The sequence below is a fragment of the Pteropus vampyrus genome, unplaced genomic scaffold, assembly GCF_000151845.1.
Source record: "Pteropus vampyrus isolate Shadow unplaced genomic scaffold, Pvam_2.0 Scaffold12, whole genome shotgun sequence".
NCBI classification, from domain to species: domain Eukaryota; kingdom Metazoa; phylum Chordata; class Mammalia; order Chiroptera; family Pteropodidae; genus Pteropus; species Pteropus vampyrus.
This window is the reverse complement of record NW_011888793.1, coordinates 3930822-3948432: the sequence shown is the minus strand read 5'-3', so window position 1 is coordinate 3948432 and position 17611 is coordinate 3930822. Positions and strand designations below refer to the sequence as shown.

The window sequence follows — 17611 nt, the reverse complement described above, 5'->3', positions numbered from 1 at the left end:
TTAGACAGTAAAAGGTTCAAGAAAGAGGGTCCACACTAATGTACTAGTGATATTCAGTAAATGGAAAATCTACTGAGCAGTAGAAGGACCGTGAAGAGCATGCTAAATGGGACCCCACTGTTTAAAGGGTAGAAGGCAAAGCAGTTACTCTGTACAAGTTTTGGAGAGTAGCCTGACTTTTATCCTGGATACAATACTTGCAAATATAATTATGATATTGATTGAAGAACACTCAAAGGAAAAGGCTGCGTAACAGTCAGAATGTATTTGCAAGGCACAGATCTTGCTATGCTAATACGATAGCTTTTTTGAGCTAACAGAGAGTAGATAAAGGGAACTGGGCAGATAACAGCTATCTACATTTTAACAATACTTACAACCCTCTGGTGCGTATCAGCATGCTGAGAAATTAAGGAATGAACTGTATAAATGATGTGATGGAGTAAATTACTAGTGGCTTATAGACTGGAAATATAAGAATATTATTCTTTCAGTTGCAGAAATATATACACATACACGTGCAGATGTATCTCAGTTTTCAATGTGCAGCTTGATTAATTATATGAAGTAAAATAAATGTAGCTTATACATTAATCATTTTCAGGAAAGTTAATTTGATAACATTCAAGTCTCTAGACAATTCATAAGAAAACAATTTTGGAAGTAAACAACAACAATCTAGCTAGTGATTTCCTTTTACCTACAAAGTATAAGCAAAGAAAACCTACTGAATGAAACACATGTTTTATCTATTGAAATTAGTGTCATTAGGTTATTTTAGCAGCAGAATTTTCCTTCAATATTTGTGGCAATAATTTTCCTATGATTTTTCTTTTTGGATGCACAGAAAATTCCATGAGCTAAGGTAAAGGCTTGATAAATCCATATTAGCAAATTTTGATAGTATTTTGAAATTCCTTGGTTTCTTTTTCAATGGCTATACTTCTTTTACAAAATAGACTAATGTGTGAAATTCTGTCTTAGAAAATGGACATTAGAGATGCGTTATCCTTTCTTTTTGTTGTTGTTGTTATATTTCTTTTTTATTTTCTTTTTAATTGTTTAAAATTTATTGGGGTGACATTGGTTAATAAAATTATATAGGTTTCAAGTGTACAATTCAATAATACATCAGATGTATATTGCATTGTGTGTTCACCACCCAAAGTCAAATCTTCCATCACCACATATTTGACTCCCTTTACCCTTATCAATTAGGTTATTTGGAATCAACTGCAAGCTTAAGATAAATTCCTTAAGCATAGATTTAAAAGAATGAAAAATAAACTGGTCATTCATTAATTCTTTTACATAATAATTAAGAAACCATGTAGGTACTAAGTCTTGTACAATCTTAGAGTCTATACTCTAGTAAGGATGACAGACTTACAAAAGTGCTAATTAAAACAGCTATGATTAGAGGGATGTGCTTTTCCAACAATTCTCAGGTATTGAAATGGAAAAGGTTACTGTATATCACAGACTAAGTACAAAGTCAGTGTGACTTACTGAAAATCTAAATGAAAGAATACTTTCAAAAGAATTACAATATAACATTCAAGTATCTATAGTTACTTAAGAAAATTTTAAAATATCCTTTTAAAGATGTTTAGAAGTAATTTAATGGAAAAAAAAGAGACTATTAGAAATATCAATTGTTACCATCTAAATGAAGGGTTCTAAAGTCTTTAAAAAGTTTCTTTCACTCGGGTAAGCATTCATATTATATATTTTTCAAAATAATAAATCACTTAGAAATATCAATATCTGTAGTGATCATATCAGTGCCATCCTTTTTCAACTGATTATGACTCCAATTAAGATTTGAATTAATAGGATTAGACTAATAACTACTGCAAGATATATACACTGTGTTGGTTAGTAAAAAGTACCACACTTGTAATTTACAGTACCATAGTGTTTTATAATGGCTATTTTGTTATTAATTAATTACATTGATTGGAATACCACATAACATATGAGCACTCAAATATTATAATTTGCTTAGACTATTTTGCATCTAGTAGTATATCTATTTGTACTATGGGCGACCATAAGCATAACTGAAATCAGATAAATTGCTTCTACTAATAACGTCAAAATGTGCACTTCAGAAAGACAAAAGACTTCCACTGAGGATTCCTGCTGTTAAAATTTACTTGTTTTCTAAATTTACCATAAAATTAGTTGATCTAGGACAAGGACATAAAGTTAGGACTCGTGGGGGTGAAATAAAGTGAGAATACTATACATGTATATCTATAAAATAGTCCACGTTTAGTTTGAATATACTTATTCTGTAGGGTTCTGCCACCTAAATCTATAGAGGTTGGGTTTTTTTTCTTTTTATTTGCTTCAGGGACATGGCTCTGATGGAATACTACTAGGAAGAATTCTAAACCATCATACTCAAACATTTTAGGTACTACTGGGTCTTAGCTCGCAATTGGAAGTTGAGAGTGAAAAGTTTTTCCTGGTTGTCATAGTAAAAGATAGGTACTATGGGAAAATATTCAATTTTCAGATTTAGACAAGAACACTCAAAGCCAATATTTTGGAACACATTATTAGGCTTCAACTTCATGAAAGCTCACAGAGAAAACAGTTACTCTGCTAATTAGCCAATAAAGTGATATGACTGCCAGTCGAAGTGAATCATCAGCTTAACTCATTGAGAAAGATTTGCCTGAATCTTGCTCAAAGTATTACAATTTAAGACAGTATATATAAAGCTTCCGTGAAGGAAAAACACAAAATCTTCACTCACATAAATCATAGCAAACTCAAGGTGAAGTAAAAATTTGTTATGGGCGATAAAAATGTTAGATTTCTTTGCATAATATTTTTGGGTGGTGGCTTCAATATTATTAAAAGAAAACATTTAATCCAAAAAATTAAGATGTGAATTTCTTAATTTGAACTATGACTATTTCGGACATTTTTTGTATTTTGTTGTTCTCTCTTAAGAGCTTCTTTATTTAAAGTTTTTTTTGGCCAGGGGACTTTTCTTTATCACTGCTAAAACTTCTCAAAATGTACAGATAAGTTCAATACATTTTTTATGACTGATTCTAACAATTTGTTCACTATAAAGATAAAAGTCAGAAGGAAACAAACCAACACCAGCTCTACTTCATGATTTGATATCTTTCTAGTTTCCTCAGAACATATACTAGGATGCTTATAAACTAATGTTATGCTAATGTTAACTAATGTTAAACATTAATTAGTTTCCAAGATCTTGAATATAGTGTGATATTGTGTCACAGTTTAGACTCGTGAAATAGTATGAGGTGTCCCCTAATGTGATTATATCCTAAAGTTTATTCAGAGAATGAAGAGAATCATGCAAACAGTGACTCCTCACTGTTTGACTCACTGTAATGACTGCTTTGAAACAAAACGAACATATGCCTTTACCTTCCTCCTTTCTTCTCTTGGCTTCTTCTTCGTTTCTTTCTTTGGCTTTCAATGCTTCATCAGCTTTTGCTGAAACGAAAACAATAAAATGTCTGCACTTATTTTATGTCTCTATCACAAGTGAAAATATTGGGGAAAGAGAAAAGAAATTCCTTACATACTATTTTGTGAAGGAGTCAGAAGAAAAAAGCAAAATGGCTGAAAACCTGAACTATATCTTTCACAATCCTTATTCAGTATATTTAGAATATTTATTTAGAATCTTTGAAGCTTATTTCAAGCTAATCTCTGTACAAAAAGGAAAATGGAGTTAAGCAACATAAGTTTAAACAATTGCATATGAAAAATGGGAAAAGCTGTTGGTCATCTGATTTGTCAGTGCAATGTATCTGCTTTAAACTTCAGAGAAAAGTTCTTAAGCCACAACTCATATTTTAAATATAAGAAGCTTACAATATCTTTGGAACAGTATCAAATTAGGTAGCATATTATTTTTTTTCATTGCATATCATAGTAGCAGTTCTTTATTCATGTTATGACAGCATTTGGTAAAAAGAATCTTTTTCCCTCTAGAAACCTCTTCCCTTATTACTTAATTATCTACTAGTTGCTCAACTGCAGGGGTTTTCAAACACTTTACTACAGATGTTAAAGAAGATTAAAAATATACAGCACAGTAACAAGGGACTATCAATATACTCTGTAAATTAATTAAATTTCTGTTCTAGCACATCATTTATTCCAAAGCATTAACGTCTCAAAGGAGCGATTCTCCTTTATTGCCGTCTCACTGCCTGATGAGTGAACTAAGTGAAAATAAGTCTCTAATAGCATTATAGTTGATGAAATATTAAGTTAAAAAAGTATTGCCTCGTCAAAAAAAAAAAAAAAGAATCAAACTGTGCCAGCATTAAACTTTGGATGAGCCTTTATTATAATGATAACAGCAATGCAAACTGTGATTTAAAAAAATAAGCATACTATTCTGTTTTTGCTGCATATATTTTTCTTATGCAAAATCAATGTATCCTTTAGAAGTATAAAACCTGGCTTAAAAGGGGAATTTAAAGACAATACACAACACATACTCTTTTTCTTCAATTTTGAATTTTCTTCATCAATATCGATGCTTTCTTAAAATATAAAACTTATATAATGGTGTTGTGAAGTGCTATATCGAATAACGCAGACATCTGTTTCCATTTAAAAGCTTTAATACATACTTAGAATGCATTTAAAGTCATGAAATATTAAAACTTTTATGCCACTCTGTATCACTGCAAGAATCTATTAAATTAGATAATAAAAACAAACCACCAGTAACTCTAAAGACTTTTACTTCATTTACACTTTATTCTCCCTAGTAGAAGGACAAGGATAATAGAAATTCCATTTAAATTCAATTTTGGTTATATGTGTAATTGTAGATATACCCCTTGAGTCATGTAAAATGCTCAGCTTATGTTTCTTTCAAATTATCCCGCTCAGATTCACATTCTACTCCTTACAACCATCTTCAATATGTATTAGCAGTGCTCATTAGACTGAAATTTAATAATGCAAACATCAGGTGGATTTCAAGAACCCCCATTAACAACGTAAGATGGATTGCTTATATATAGCTCTTGGGCCAACTGGGCACAATTTAAATTCAATAAACTACCCTGCCTAAATCTGATTTATCTATTTCACTATGCTGGTTTGTCCTTTCTTACTGATTTGTCGCTATACATGGACAATTCATTGGAATATTGTTTTATATGTTTTTTTAAAACTGCAAATCGCTCTTGTGCTGTGGTTAAATAATTTATCTAATTGAACTTCATGCTGTCAAATCAAGATTCCCAAGTATGTATGTGTGTATACATAAATAAAAAAAAACTGGATTACATCAAAATAGCATATATAATAATTTTAAAAGGACATATTTGAAAATTTTACTAATAATCAGTATGTTCGCTACAAAGAATCTAAATGAATTCACTTGAAGAAAATTCATTTATTCAAATGGAGATATCAGGATAAACTCCCCATTGATTATTAAAGGAATTTGGAAGAAACATTCTTTTTTTTCTGCTTTGATATTATTATTTAAATTTGAATAGGGAAGAACATGTAGTCATTCATATATGATTTAATTTATATATATATTTTTAATATTCTCTAAAAGGTGACAATCCCATTCTACAGATGGAGATATTGAATCTCAATAGCTGAACCACAAAATATGATACCAAAGAACACAACTGGTAAGTGGTAAGACCTATTATTATGATTCATGATCATTACCTTTGGATTTTACAGCTAGATCTACTATAAAGCACATCGCTTACCAAAAGTACTTATATCTTCCACTAAACTTGTTCACAACTTCCGATCCCTTGGTTCTTCCAAACTCCCCCAGGCTAACATTCTCCTTCAGGATCTGCTTCCTTCCCTAGCCTGAGACAATCATTTCAATTCCACACTTATAAAACTCATTTCCCTGATTCCTTTGTTGTTTTGCCAAGCTGTTACCAACACATCTGACCATTTCTTTTCTATTTTTGCTGTAGAGGCTCCCTACAAAACGGTATATAAATGTTATTGGCTCTACTAAAAACCAATGATTTAGAAATCAGTATGTATCCTCCCGTGTTGTTCCTCCTCAGTCAGCATCCACAGTTGGTTTCCAGTCTCATTTCCTAGAACTTACTATGCTTTTCTTTACTAAATGCACCAATAACCTCACACCGGCTCCCCTAACTCCCTTATATTTTCACAGTCTCACCCTTATTCACCTCCAAACTTTTAAGTTAATCAATCCTTACTTCTTTTTTGCCTTGTTTTAGAAAGTAAATCCATCCTTCTGTGCTTTAGGATCTATTCCTTTCCATATCTTTTAGGGTTCCTTCTGCTTCTTAAAGTTCAAACTCACTCTTCTCTATCTTTAGACTATAAATATGTTCAAGACTCATATATCCTGTACAATATTAACTCTTCCTTCAATCAGGGTACTGCCCATAGATTTTGCCCTCATGGCTTTTGCAATGGTCCCTAAAAACTCTGTAATAGCAAAATGTAATGGTTATCTCAGTCTTATCCTGTTATAGTCTTTTTTTTTTTTTTTAAAGAAAAAACAGCTAACCGACCACATCTTTATCAAAATGTTCTCCCAATTCTAGTAATTCTTTGTCAACCTTTTTTTTGGCTACTATCTTTTACTCATCTTTTACTTCCTGGAGTTCTGTTCTTAGGCATTCTACAGAAGTCTAAAATGTAACTCATATGTCTATCGCAGTCCAGTGCTGGCCCCTCTCTTGATCATCAGAACTCTTTTTCCAATTACTTCCTGGATATTACCACATAGATATTTCAAAATCATGTCCATGACTGAACTCATAAGCTTTTTGTTGAACATGATGCTCTTCCTTTGGTATTTCCCATTTTCTCTCAGGTTATAAACATTTGTGACCTTTTTCTCCAAATCTTATCATCATGCAGGGCATCTGAATGTCCAGGAGTTCCATCATAGCTACTCCACAGATTATCTCTAGAATTTATTCAGTCCTTTCCATTTTTTCATTGCCAGTAATCATGTTCTAAGCTTCATCTCTTTTCACTGTGAATAAGAAAGAAGTTCTTATTTGATCTCTTTACTTTCATCTTATTCCCTCCCATGAACTCTCTTTATTACCACCAGTGCAAGGAATGTGTTTTTTGTTTTATATTCCCAGTAAGCACAGTAAATAGAAAACGGAGATGCTCAATTGTCAAATGAATGACTGTACCATTCTAAAACACAAATATGATCATGTCAGTTCCTGCTAAAGCTACCTCCGTAGGCATCCTTTTGCATATATATATACAAATCCAATCTCCTTAGATGCCTTCTAAAGCCCTTCCACAACGTGATCTCAATGTAACTTTCTAGCTTCATCATTTACCACTCCTCCTTTATCACTTCAAGGATTCGTGGCCTTGCTAGGCCATTCTGCCTTGTTTGTATTGTCATGCCTTTGTTCTCGATGGGGTGCCTACCTTACTTTCTCGCTGAGAAAATTTTACCAGAAAAGTTTTAATTCAGCTGTCTCCCTCTCCTGTGAAACCTTCCCTGATCAACATCCCTTGTCCCCAAGTGGATCTAATTGCTCCCTCCTGTGTTAGAAGATCTATCCGAGAAATTTTCCCTGAACGTAGTGGAAAAGAATTAAGAGATTTACACATAGGAGAAAAGTCAAAAGACAACATCATCAATCTCATTATCAAAGTTAACATTTATTGAAGATTACTTTGTGCCTTTGTGTTTGTACATGTGTATGTATTTCACTGAATTCTCAAATTGGCTCTATCCCCATTTTATAGCTAAAAAATCTGAAGTATAGAGAAAATAACTTTTCAAGGTCCCAGAGTTAGAAGCACAGAGAAAAGAACCATATGTTCCAACATCTATCTAAGAACATATTGTGAAAGACTATAAAACCATTAAAAGAATGAGATAGACTTGTATGTACTGACAATATGGAAAGATCTTCAAGAGAAATATTAAAAGAGCTAGATGAATAACAATATATAACATGATTCCATTTACTAAACAAAACAAAACAAATTACATGAGTCTATACATAAATGCATAGAAAGAGAACAAGAAGTCTGCAAGGAGAACTCCTAATTTATTTGCCTAAGCTCAAATGTGGCAGAGCATGGTTTCTACCCAAATCCAACAGGTGTTCTCTTTATTATATTACCTTTATCTAAAAATTTATATGTACTCTAGTATTCTATATAAAAAATTATGAAAATTATTCTTTCAAAATATTGAAGTTTTATAATGCTCTAATATAAATTTTGAAGTCCAGAGACAAATGTTCTAATGGACTATAAATAAAAACATCTAACATCTTGCAAAAATGTGTATTTTCTCCTTATTTAAGTTTATTATAAGAAGAGTGCTTTTTACACTAAAATTAAAAAATGACCAAGACACTTGGAATGATTGTAATCAGAGCACTAGTATTATATCCAGCACTGCCATCCCATCCTTCACATGTATACGAACTTTATTGGATTTGTCATCAAAATACATTTGAGAAAATTTTCTGATATTTGATTCTTTCCTACTATATTTACAATGAGTGGTACGTGTTTATTCAGTTTAAATGTTGTCATATGCTTTAAAAAACAGTGTGAGGAGAAGTAATAGAATATAAGTGTAATTTCCCAAAGAATTCTAAGTATGAATATTTTATCTAGATAAGTTATTACTATTTATATTTTATTGATGGAGAAATAAAGGGCCCAAGAAAGTTAAATAATTAGTCAAAGGTCAGAATGGCCAAGATATAGGGCCTGTGAATTCTAGTTTAATGCTTTTTTAAGGCTATTTCTTACCTATTCATTCACTTGGAAGCAAATAGCAACCAAAATTAGAGAATAATGAACTGCTTCCATGCATAAGTTACTGTTTATGAAGAAACTTTTAACTGAATATACTTTATTCAAAATCACATGGAAAATCAGAAGAGGCCTCTTAATTTGTAATAACCATTAAGATATGCTTATTGATTTCATATATTTAAGGTGACATGAGAAAATGGATTTAGAGAGTTTCTCTTCATTGCACTATGTTAAATTCCACAAGCATTTAGGTCTGAAGAAAATTTCAGTAATTCTGAGATTCCCCCCACCACATCATTTTCCAAAATACCTAAAGCGGCACAGTGATCAGTGATTCCAAAGTACATTCTTCAATAATTCCTGTGTCTCTTAAAAGTACCACCACCATAAACGATGGCTCTAAGTAAGAACGTGCCCAAATTAAGACATTCCCAATTTGCATGTTATGTGTTTGTATTTACATTTAGTATTTAATTTCCTTTTAATTTTTATGTTGAAGGTTAATGTAGTTTTCATTTTAACCTGTAGAAGAAAAACCAGGTAATTTTTAATGTCTCAGCAGGAAGAAAGTGTCTTTGTTAGTAGGGGGAAAACAAGTTTTAGTTATTAGCTTCTAAAAAAAAATGTGGCAGTCTGCGTTATATGGGGAGAAATTTATAAAGAAATGTGACATGATATAATTTTAGATCAAGGAGTAGCATACATGCCTCAAAGTAAGTAACTACAGATTTAACAACTTGATTGATAAATCATGAAAGTTTTGAATTCAAGGAAATGAAATTACTATGAAGATCAGAAATGCAAAACTCTGACTTTTCTTTATATATTTTGATACGGCCAACCCAAGAGATTTCAAAAAGTCTAAATGTAAACTTAAAAATAACAAGAGAAAAACAAATATTTAGACAACACTAAACTTTTATCAGATTAGAAACAATTAAGAATGACCTTCGGAGAGAAGAAAATTGTAATATAAAAAACGTTATGTTAAAAAAAAAAAGAATCCTAATTGGCCGTGATCTTTAAGGTTTCCTCAGATATTTTGTTTGTTTGTTTTAGCTACAGCTTTTGCACTTAGCTAGAAATCAGCATAGTATATGCCTCCAAAACTCCTTGGTTAGCACTACCAAATTCAATTATAAATTTACATGGGAACATAGCTGCTGCTTCTGCGTATTTAAAGACTGTATAACTGTGGTCATAATATTAGCTCCCCCCATTGACTCTGCCTCCCTCTTTGCACATACAGCATAGAAGTGAGATCCATTAATTATAAGTTCTTATTCCTTACCAACTTGTATAGTTAATAAATACTAGCAATACAAATGTGCACATAAAAATGTTTAGTCATGTCCAATATTTGAAATAATTATTCTGAACCTGCCGCAAACATGATAAGGATAAGAGTACAACTGAAAAACTATTTACAAGCATGAAATTGCAATTACTGCATAGCCACTGGGGGGAAAAAGCCACTGTTCATTATCAATAAATGCTCTAAAAATATTAACTTTTGCTAGATCACCATACAAACAGGCTCTTTTTCATTAGTTCTTTCATCTGTCCATTCAAAACAGATTTACGAAACAGATAAAACAGATGACAAAGAAAACTCTCCAGCAGAATATTATACCCTAATCACTGAGCTGAGTGCTGACGATTGAGAGAGAAGTTCACAGACTGAAAGGGGAAATGTAAAAACAAATAAGCAGTCAGATGTATGCATGCACTTTGGAAGGAATGAAAGAAGAGGATACAGTCAGGGAAGACTTCCAGGAGGAGGTGATACTTGAGCTGCCTCTTATAGGATAACTTAGCCAAGAGGGCAGGCCAATTATTTGGTTCATAAAGTCTCAATGAACCAACTCGATTATATTTTATATTTTATTTTATGGTTACAATCTAGTCCACATGGGCCTTGGAAAAAATGGTAGCAGAAAGCCAGGAGGTATATTGTCATAGTATTCAGGGACATTTGATCAGGACAGTGCTACAGCCCCAAAGGGTGCTGTCCATCGCCAGGGACACCCTATCAATTCAAAATGACCACACATCAAGAATGAAGTTGCTGCACAAATCCTATACAATGCAGCCAAATTCTCAGAAAATCGTAAATGTCTGAGCTAGACGGAACCTTAGAGACACTCTGGCCCACTACTGCACATAGCATATTCCATGGAATACTAACTCCTCACGAGTCTCCATTTAAGTAAGGCTCACAGTGGAATGAGAATGCACAACACAACACTGATCCTCCCTCACGGAACACCACAAACCCATCGACAAATTTAAAGCTCTCAGATACTCTATGGTTGAAAAAAAAAAGTGTTAAACTTAGTTTTGCCAATGTTGCCCAACTTTATTTTACTAAAGAACCATTCTTTTCCTGTAATATAAACAAAGAATATACTTTGAGAAATGTTCATCTAGTCTAATACTTTAACTTATTTTATTTTTTTCCCTAACTCAAATTCTAAGAGGTATAAAGATATTTCATCATGAAGATTTTTTTCTTTAAAAATGACAAATGGAAAACCACAGAATGATAAAGTCTCTTTTAATTATTTCCTTTTTATTTTAGCACTAATATGGAGTATAAATCTGTGAAACGTTAAATGATTTGGGTTTCTTTGCTTTTACATAAAATCCCCTTTTATATATTTTGTAATAGTTCCCAAAGTAAAAGCTTTTCCTTTCACTATATCTGATGTCATGTCTTTTGGATTTTCTCTTAATTCTTATATCCCCAAAGCAAGCTTAAAGATTACCTAAACTTGCAAAGATTTAATTTATACACCTTTTATTTTTATTCTGTTGGAGAATTTTCTATGTCATTTATTAGAAAAGCTTTGATGATCAATATCATTGCTGAGTGATGCACTATGTCCAACAGATGTGCTAGTATAGTGCAGCTCTAACGTAGAATATCCTAATGCTCTTCACCTGAATAGGCATTTTTATTCCCCACGCTCCTGATGGAATCCATGAGCATTCCAATGGCAAGGAAGGAATCAAATAGATTTAATTACAATTTAAGATGAAAAAGTGGAAAGTTTAATAGTTTTTTAAAAACTATTAAAGTCCCATAGCCTTCTGACCATGCTTATATTTCTCTTCATTTGTGTCAATGTCTGATGCTTATCCAACTTCCCATTCTGTAACCTGAATAAACTGCTTAGCCACAGTAATCATAATGTCATTTATTAAACTCTAAGAATGAAAGTTTTAAAAAATTGAAAATGGTCCAATAATAACAACACGAGTATACAGAAGTGCTGTGATGTCTAGTTTCTCAAAGAAAGGTAGTACTTGATTATTATTATTTTTTACAGAATGCTGATATGGAAAATAAATATAACTTCATCATTCTGTGTTCCTTTGACTTATTGCACATCCATCAACTGGATGTCAGTTTGAAGTCAGTTGGCCACCATTATAACCCCCATTCCAAGAAAGATGTTTCAGCATTTCAGAAAAACTCTGGGGTTTGGAGCTACAGAATTACATCCTTTGAGAGGAATGATATCCTAGACTCCACTAAGTGATTTGTAATGCTTATTCTTTTCAGTAACTCCAAACACTCTATCAATATATATTTTAAAGAGTAACTAAAGGTAAGTAATATTTTTAAAAATACGAGCCAAAGTCCAGGAATGACAATGTTTATATATGTCAGAAATAAAGATGAGATGCAACAGTTTTCCATATCAACAAAATATGTCATATTTCTTTTCCTAAAGTTTACTATATTCTTACACTACAAAGAGTGTTTGTTTTTTAAAAAATAGCATTATATATATTTATTTACATCTTTGTTTTTACAGCTTCAATTCCGGAAGGGAAACAAAAACTTATGCAGGCCTACTATGTGTCGGTCACTTAAATATTTCATATAATCCTCAAAAAGTTTCAGAGAGACTTAATAATTTGCTTGATTACATACTTAATAGATGAATGAGTCCAGAATTATAACAGTCTGTATGCTCTTTTCAAGACACTATAATGACTTTAAAAACTGTGTGAAAATAACCTGTATAAAACAAATCTAAATCTACTTGTGCTTCTAAATGAAGGATAATTTATTCTTTTTAAAGTTTAATTATTAAGTCAGAAAGGTCATGAATGAAATGCCATTGCAAAATAAGTACGAAAGCGAATAATTTGGGAGGAATTGCCATTCTATTACTAAGTACTATGAAGGTGACTGTTTTCTTTCAGGAATACGAAATGCTCAATATCTAAGTGCATGCCATGATTTTGGTTGCCTCATCTTGAGGGACTCATCATTTAAGTCTGAGGTCAATAGCTGGATTTCAGTGCTTTAATACATATATCTCTACACTAAAAATGCTAACACCTCTGATAAAATGCAGACTTCCACTGCTGAGTCCACAAATTTTTCCCAAAGGAGCTTTATGCCATGTCTTGATTTAATCCTGTTAAAAGTATATTTTAAATGCACTTTTTACATACCACATTCTGATAGAAGAAATTGTGTCATCGCCCTACTAATTGGAATGCCCCTACTATGCTAGAAAATACTGCAAATACAATTCCAAATTAATAATGTAGCCTTTGTTAGATGACAAATTGAACCACTGAACCACTGGTTTTGGAAAAATCTCTCAGATTTCTACTCCCCCAGATCCGTGAAAACTAGGCACATAATAAAATTGTTGCATTTATTCAGGGTGAACTGTAAACTAGACCAATGTATGACCTTTTATCAGCATTAATGAAGAGGCGTGTATGATAGGTGAATTAAACAGCAGTGGCAGCTTAAGGTAGAAGAGATAAGAAACTTGGTATCCCTTAAAAATCATAGTCATGATCTACACCAATGCTCAGGCAACTGAATTCAGTCCCAAACAAAAACAACTGAATATAAACAAGTTGAAGATCACAGAAATAATAAACCCAAACTTTCTTGGATTAGAAATTAATAAGAAATGTAAGAAAGGTATTTACAAATTTAAGATCTGTGTAAGAAATTTCAAAAACATTTCTATTACAGGCAGGTTTTTACTATCAAGTCCATGTACTTCATTAATAAAGCATACTATATATAAAAACATAGGTTTTAGGCATCCTTTAAATTATTTTGATAAAAAGACATTTGTATCTACATATTTTATAGGCAATAAAAAGTGAATATATCAGCAGAATTTAATATATTCAGGAAAATGGAAATACAGTACTCTTGAAATTTTTCTCTTATTTCAATTCTATATGGCAGTGTTGAAACAAGAGATATACTTTCAACAATATCACGGTATAAAAGCAGAATTAAAAAATCATATAATGAAGATTGTAGTTATAGCCATTCTATCAGATTATGACGGAGAGAATCTGTCCTCGAAAATTAGAATGCATTACCCATTAACTCTTCATCTAAAAACAGACATTACTAGTGATTTTCCAGTCCAAGTATTAAAGATTACCAATATTTTACAATCTTTATTGTGTTGCTAGTTATTTTCAACTAGGCATTTTTTGTACTTTTATATAAGTTGGGGTTCTCAAACTTTAGTATGCATCAGCATCACATGGAAAGCTTGTTACAACATAGATTCCTGGCCCCCAGGTAGGTCTAGATTTTGCATTTTTTAAATCTCAACATAATTTTTATTTAGAAGCATAAAATTTTAAATTCATTTTATCTCAATGTAATTTTGTTGGTGCGTAGACCCATGAGTCATTTAAATGAATGTTTTAAAATTTGCAACCTATTTGGTGTTCTTTTATTTATACTGAGGTCTAATTTAAATTCTGTGGTCAAAGAATGTAGGGTATATGATAATCTTTGATATATGTCTAGATTTGCTTTATTAATCAAAACACAGTCAATTTTGTAAATGTTTAATCAGTACTTGAAAAAAATATATATTCCCTAAATCTTGAGTTCAGTGTCTTATATTTATGTGTTCACCAGAGAAAATCTGTTGGCTTGTTGTTGTTTTGTTTAATACAGCTCCCATTATGGTGGCAGGAATCAAAGTTTATTCTCGCATTGTGTCAATACATAGTTTGAGAATGTGTTATCAGATGTCACAAATCAGATAAAATCAACCGATCCAAACCAGATACTGATATAGTATGCTCTGAAGAGACTTAACAGTTTAATGAAGTAAACATAAGGAATAAATCAAATGAAAATGATCCATAAATGGAAAACATATTTTTACCAAAAAATTGGGGCATCTCAATGGAGAGTATGATGAATCAGGATTTGAGAAACCACATTCTTATGCCAATTAAACAACTATCCTTAAAGAAGTTCCTAAGTAATCTGAAGTGTAGAATGTACATAATATTATCAATCTTTCTCTTTAAGCAAAGTATGAAAGGACTGCCATGTGGCCAATATATAAGAAAAAAAAATTCTTTCTGTTGTCAAGATTACAGATATCTAAAAATATTTTAATGTATTTTGTCTCTCCAGCTCATCATTTTAACCGCAGCACTCAATACACTCCAATATAGTAGATGCTCAATAAGTACATGACTCAATGAATACTACCCCGAAGCCAAGAGTTAGATATATTCCCTATAACCCAAATTTAGAGAAGCACAGAAACTGAGAGATTTATAGAGAAATTTATAGAGAACAGTTTAATGATTAAAACTTAGGTAGACTAATTTTGGTTGCTTTAGTGAAATCATTCTTTCTCCTTGTCTAAGATTCCCCTGGGGACTGGAAGCTAAGCAAAGATAACCAGACAACTTTCCTGAAGGTAGGTCACTATAATAAAAACAAACAAACAAACAAACAAACAAATAAATAAATAAATAAGAGGAAAAAGGTATTTGAATTGGGAACAGTGTTACTTTTGCAATGTAGGCTCAGTAGAAGTCATCGCCTTCCCAAGAAAATGCTCTCAAAAATGGTCAGAAAACCTCGTTTTCCTTAGCATGACCTACAAGATCCTTCACCAGTTGGTCCCAACCCATATTTCTCAGTTAGCCACCACTCCACCCCATATTCTTTATTTTCCAAATACTAAGAACTTACTCCAATTTAGTAATTACACCACATTCTTTCACAACTCGGTATTTTTATTGTATCCTAGGTTTGGAAGGCTTTGCTCACTCTTTAAATGCTACATTTATCCCTTACTAACTTTAGACAGAGTTAGTCGCTCATATAGTACCTCTATTTTGGCACTAACCATATTATATTGTAATCATTTGTTTAGTATATGTGTTTTTTACTCACCTTTGCATCCTCAAAATTCAGTTGAGTACCATGAATGTTTGTTACATTAATCTTTATCAAAACTGTCTTTAGAATTTCAGAAAAGAAAACACTGGTAAGAAAATGAGCTGTAACAGCTGAAAACATTTATAGCTTCAAAATAGCAAAATAGCATTTATTTATACTGATGTCTGGTTACATATAACCCACTACCTTGGGAATTTGGTATAATATATTGTATCAGATCCTCATCCAAAAGCTTTTGAATATATAAAAGGAATGAAGACATTTTATTAGAGTATGAGATCTTCTATAGCATTATCTATTAATAAAATGGTTATAATCAGAACATAATGGATTACAGAGAGGTATAGAAGAGAGATTAAAGGAGTAGATTCTGAAGCCAGACTGCTTGGGTTTGAATCCTGGCTCTACCCAATTACTAGCTATGAGACGTAAGGCAATCATCTTAACTTCTCTGTATCTAGGTTAATTCGCCTGAAAAGAATGTTGACAATAGTACCTCCATCATAAGCCACAGGGTTGGTATAATGATTAAATAAGTTACTACGTGCCAAGCACTCAGAACAGTACACATTCCGTGGTAAATATCATAGTAGGGTTAGCTCTTATATTTCGGTAAAATATACAAGATTATCTATACACTCTTATTGACAGTAGTATTTACGTATAGCATTTGTATAAAAGTACATATATCTGTACTGTTTATGATATAACTTGTACATTTTTAGCCTATTTACAAGTTTTTAGTAGTGAACCCTTTCTTTACAATAAATTTCATTTAAAGAAATATGCATTAAGTATACATAGTGTGGTTTCTTTGATATTTCTGGGAAATTATATAGAATATAAAATGAACCACTTTAAACTGATAAAGAGAATATGTACCTATATATTAAATGTTTATATATTAAACATGTACATATTAAAGTTCCTGGATATGCTGTGTCTCACTTAGAAATTTAGCTCTATATTTCATGTTTGCTCTATCCACATTCATAGTATGATGCACTACAAAGTGTTCAACTGTCTTGTAAACTCCTCCATGACACTTTAGCCTATTATCCTAGTCAACGTTAATTCATCTTAAGTGCGAGGGTCCTATATTTATTTGTTTTGCATAGCTAGTTGGACACGTAACTTTCTTCCACACTAGACTGCCAACTCCTTGAGGTCAGATATCTTACTGATTTTAGTATAGTGTAGTATCAGACATGGTTTGTTAGCTCCTAAATAAGTGTTTATTGAATAAACTGAAAATTAACGTGTAAAATAATGACTGATGTACAGCGATGTAGTAAAGATTTAATTCTGTTCATGTTAAATATTTTAGAAACATCTATGACAAAAAAGGATATTCTGAGACTTAACAGTATCTCAGAAAATTTCATTAATTAGCATATTCTATTCTAGCCATATGAATATTAGTTTTCCAAATACAAAATATGGCATAAGTCCTCAAAACTTCCAATTTCAAGGCTATATTAATTTGAGGTATGTTCATGTCTGCACACATACAAATATGCACACATATAAATATTTCCCTTTATAATATTTAAGAGCAATTCTTATGAACTTGAATTTTAAAATATTATATAA

At 31.8% G+C, this 17611-nt stretch overlaps 1 protein-coding gene across 1 annotated transcript in view; it reads right to left on the bottom strand.

The window, feature by feature from the left end:
• The window catches only part of RSRC1 (arginine and serine rich coiled-coil 1), a 372620-nt gene that overhangs the window by 71856 nt on the left and 283153 nt on the right, over window positions 1-17611 (bottom strand). The window contains exon 8 of the mRNA XM_011379565.2: window positions 3421-3489. Within this exon, the coding sequence (XP_011377867.2) occupies window positions 3421-3489 (69 nt within the window). The remainder of the gene's footprint in view (window positions 1-3420; window positions 3490-17611) is intronic.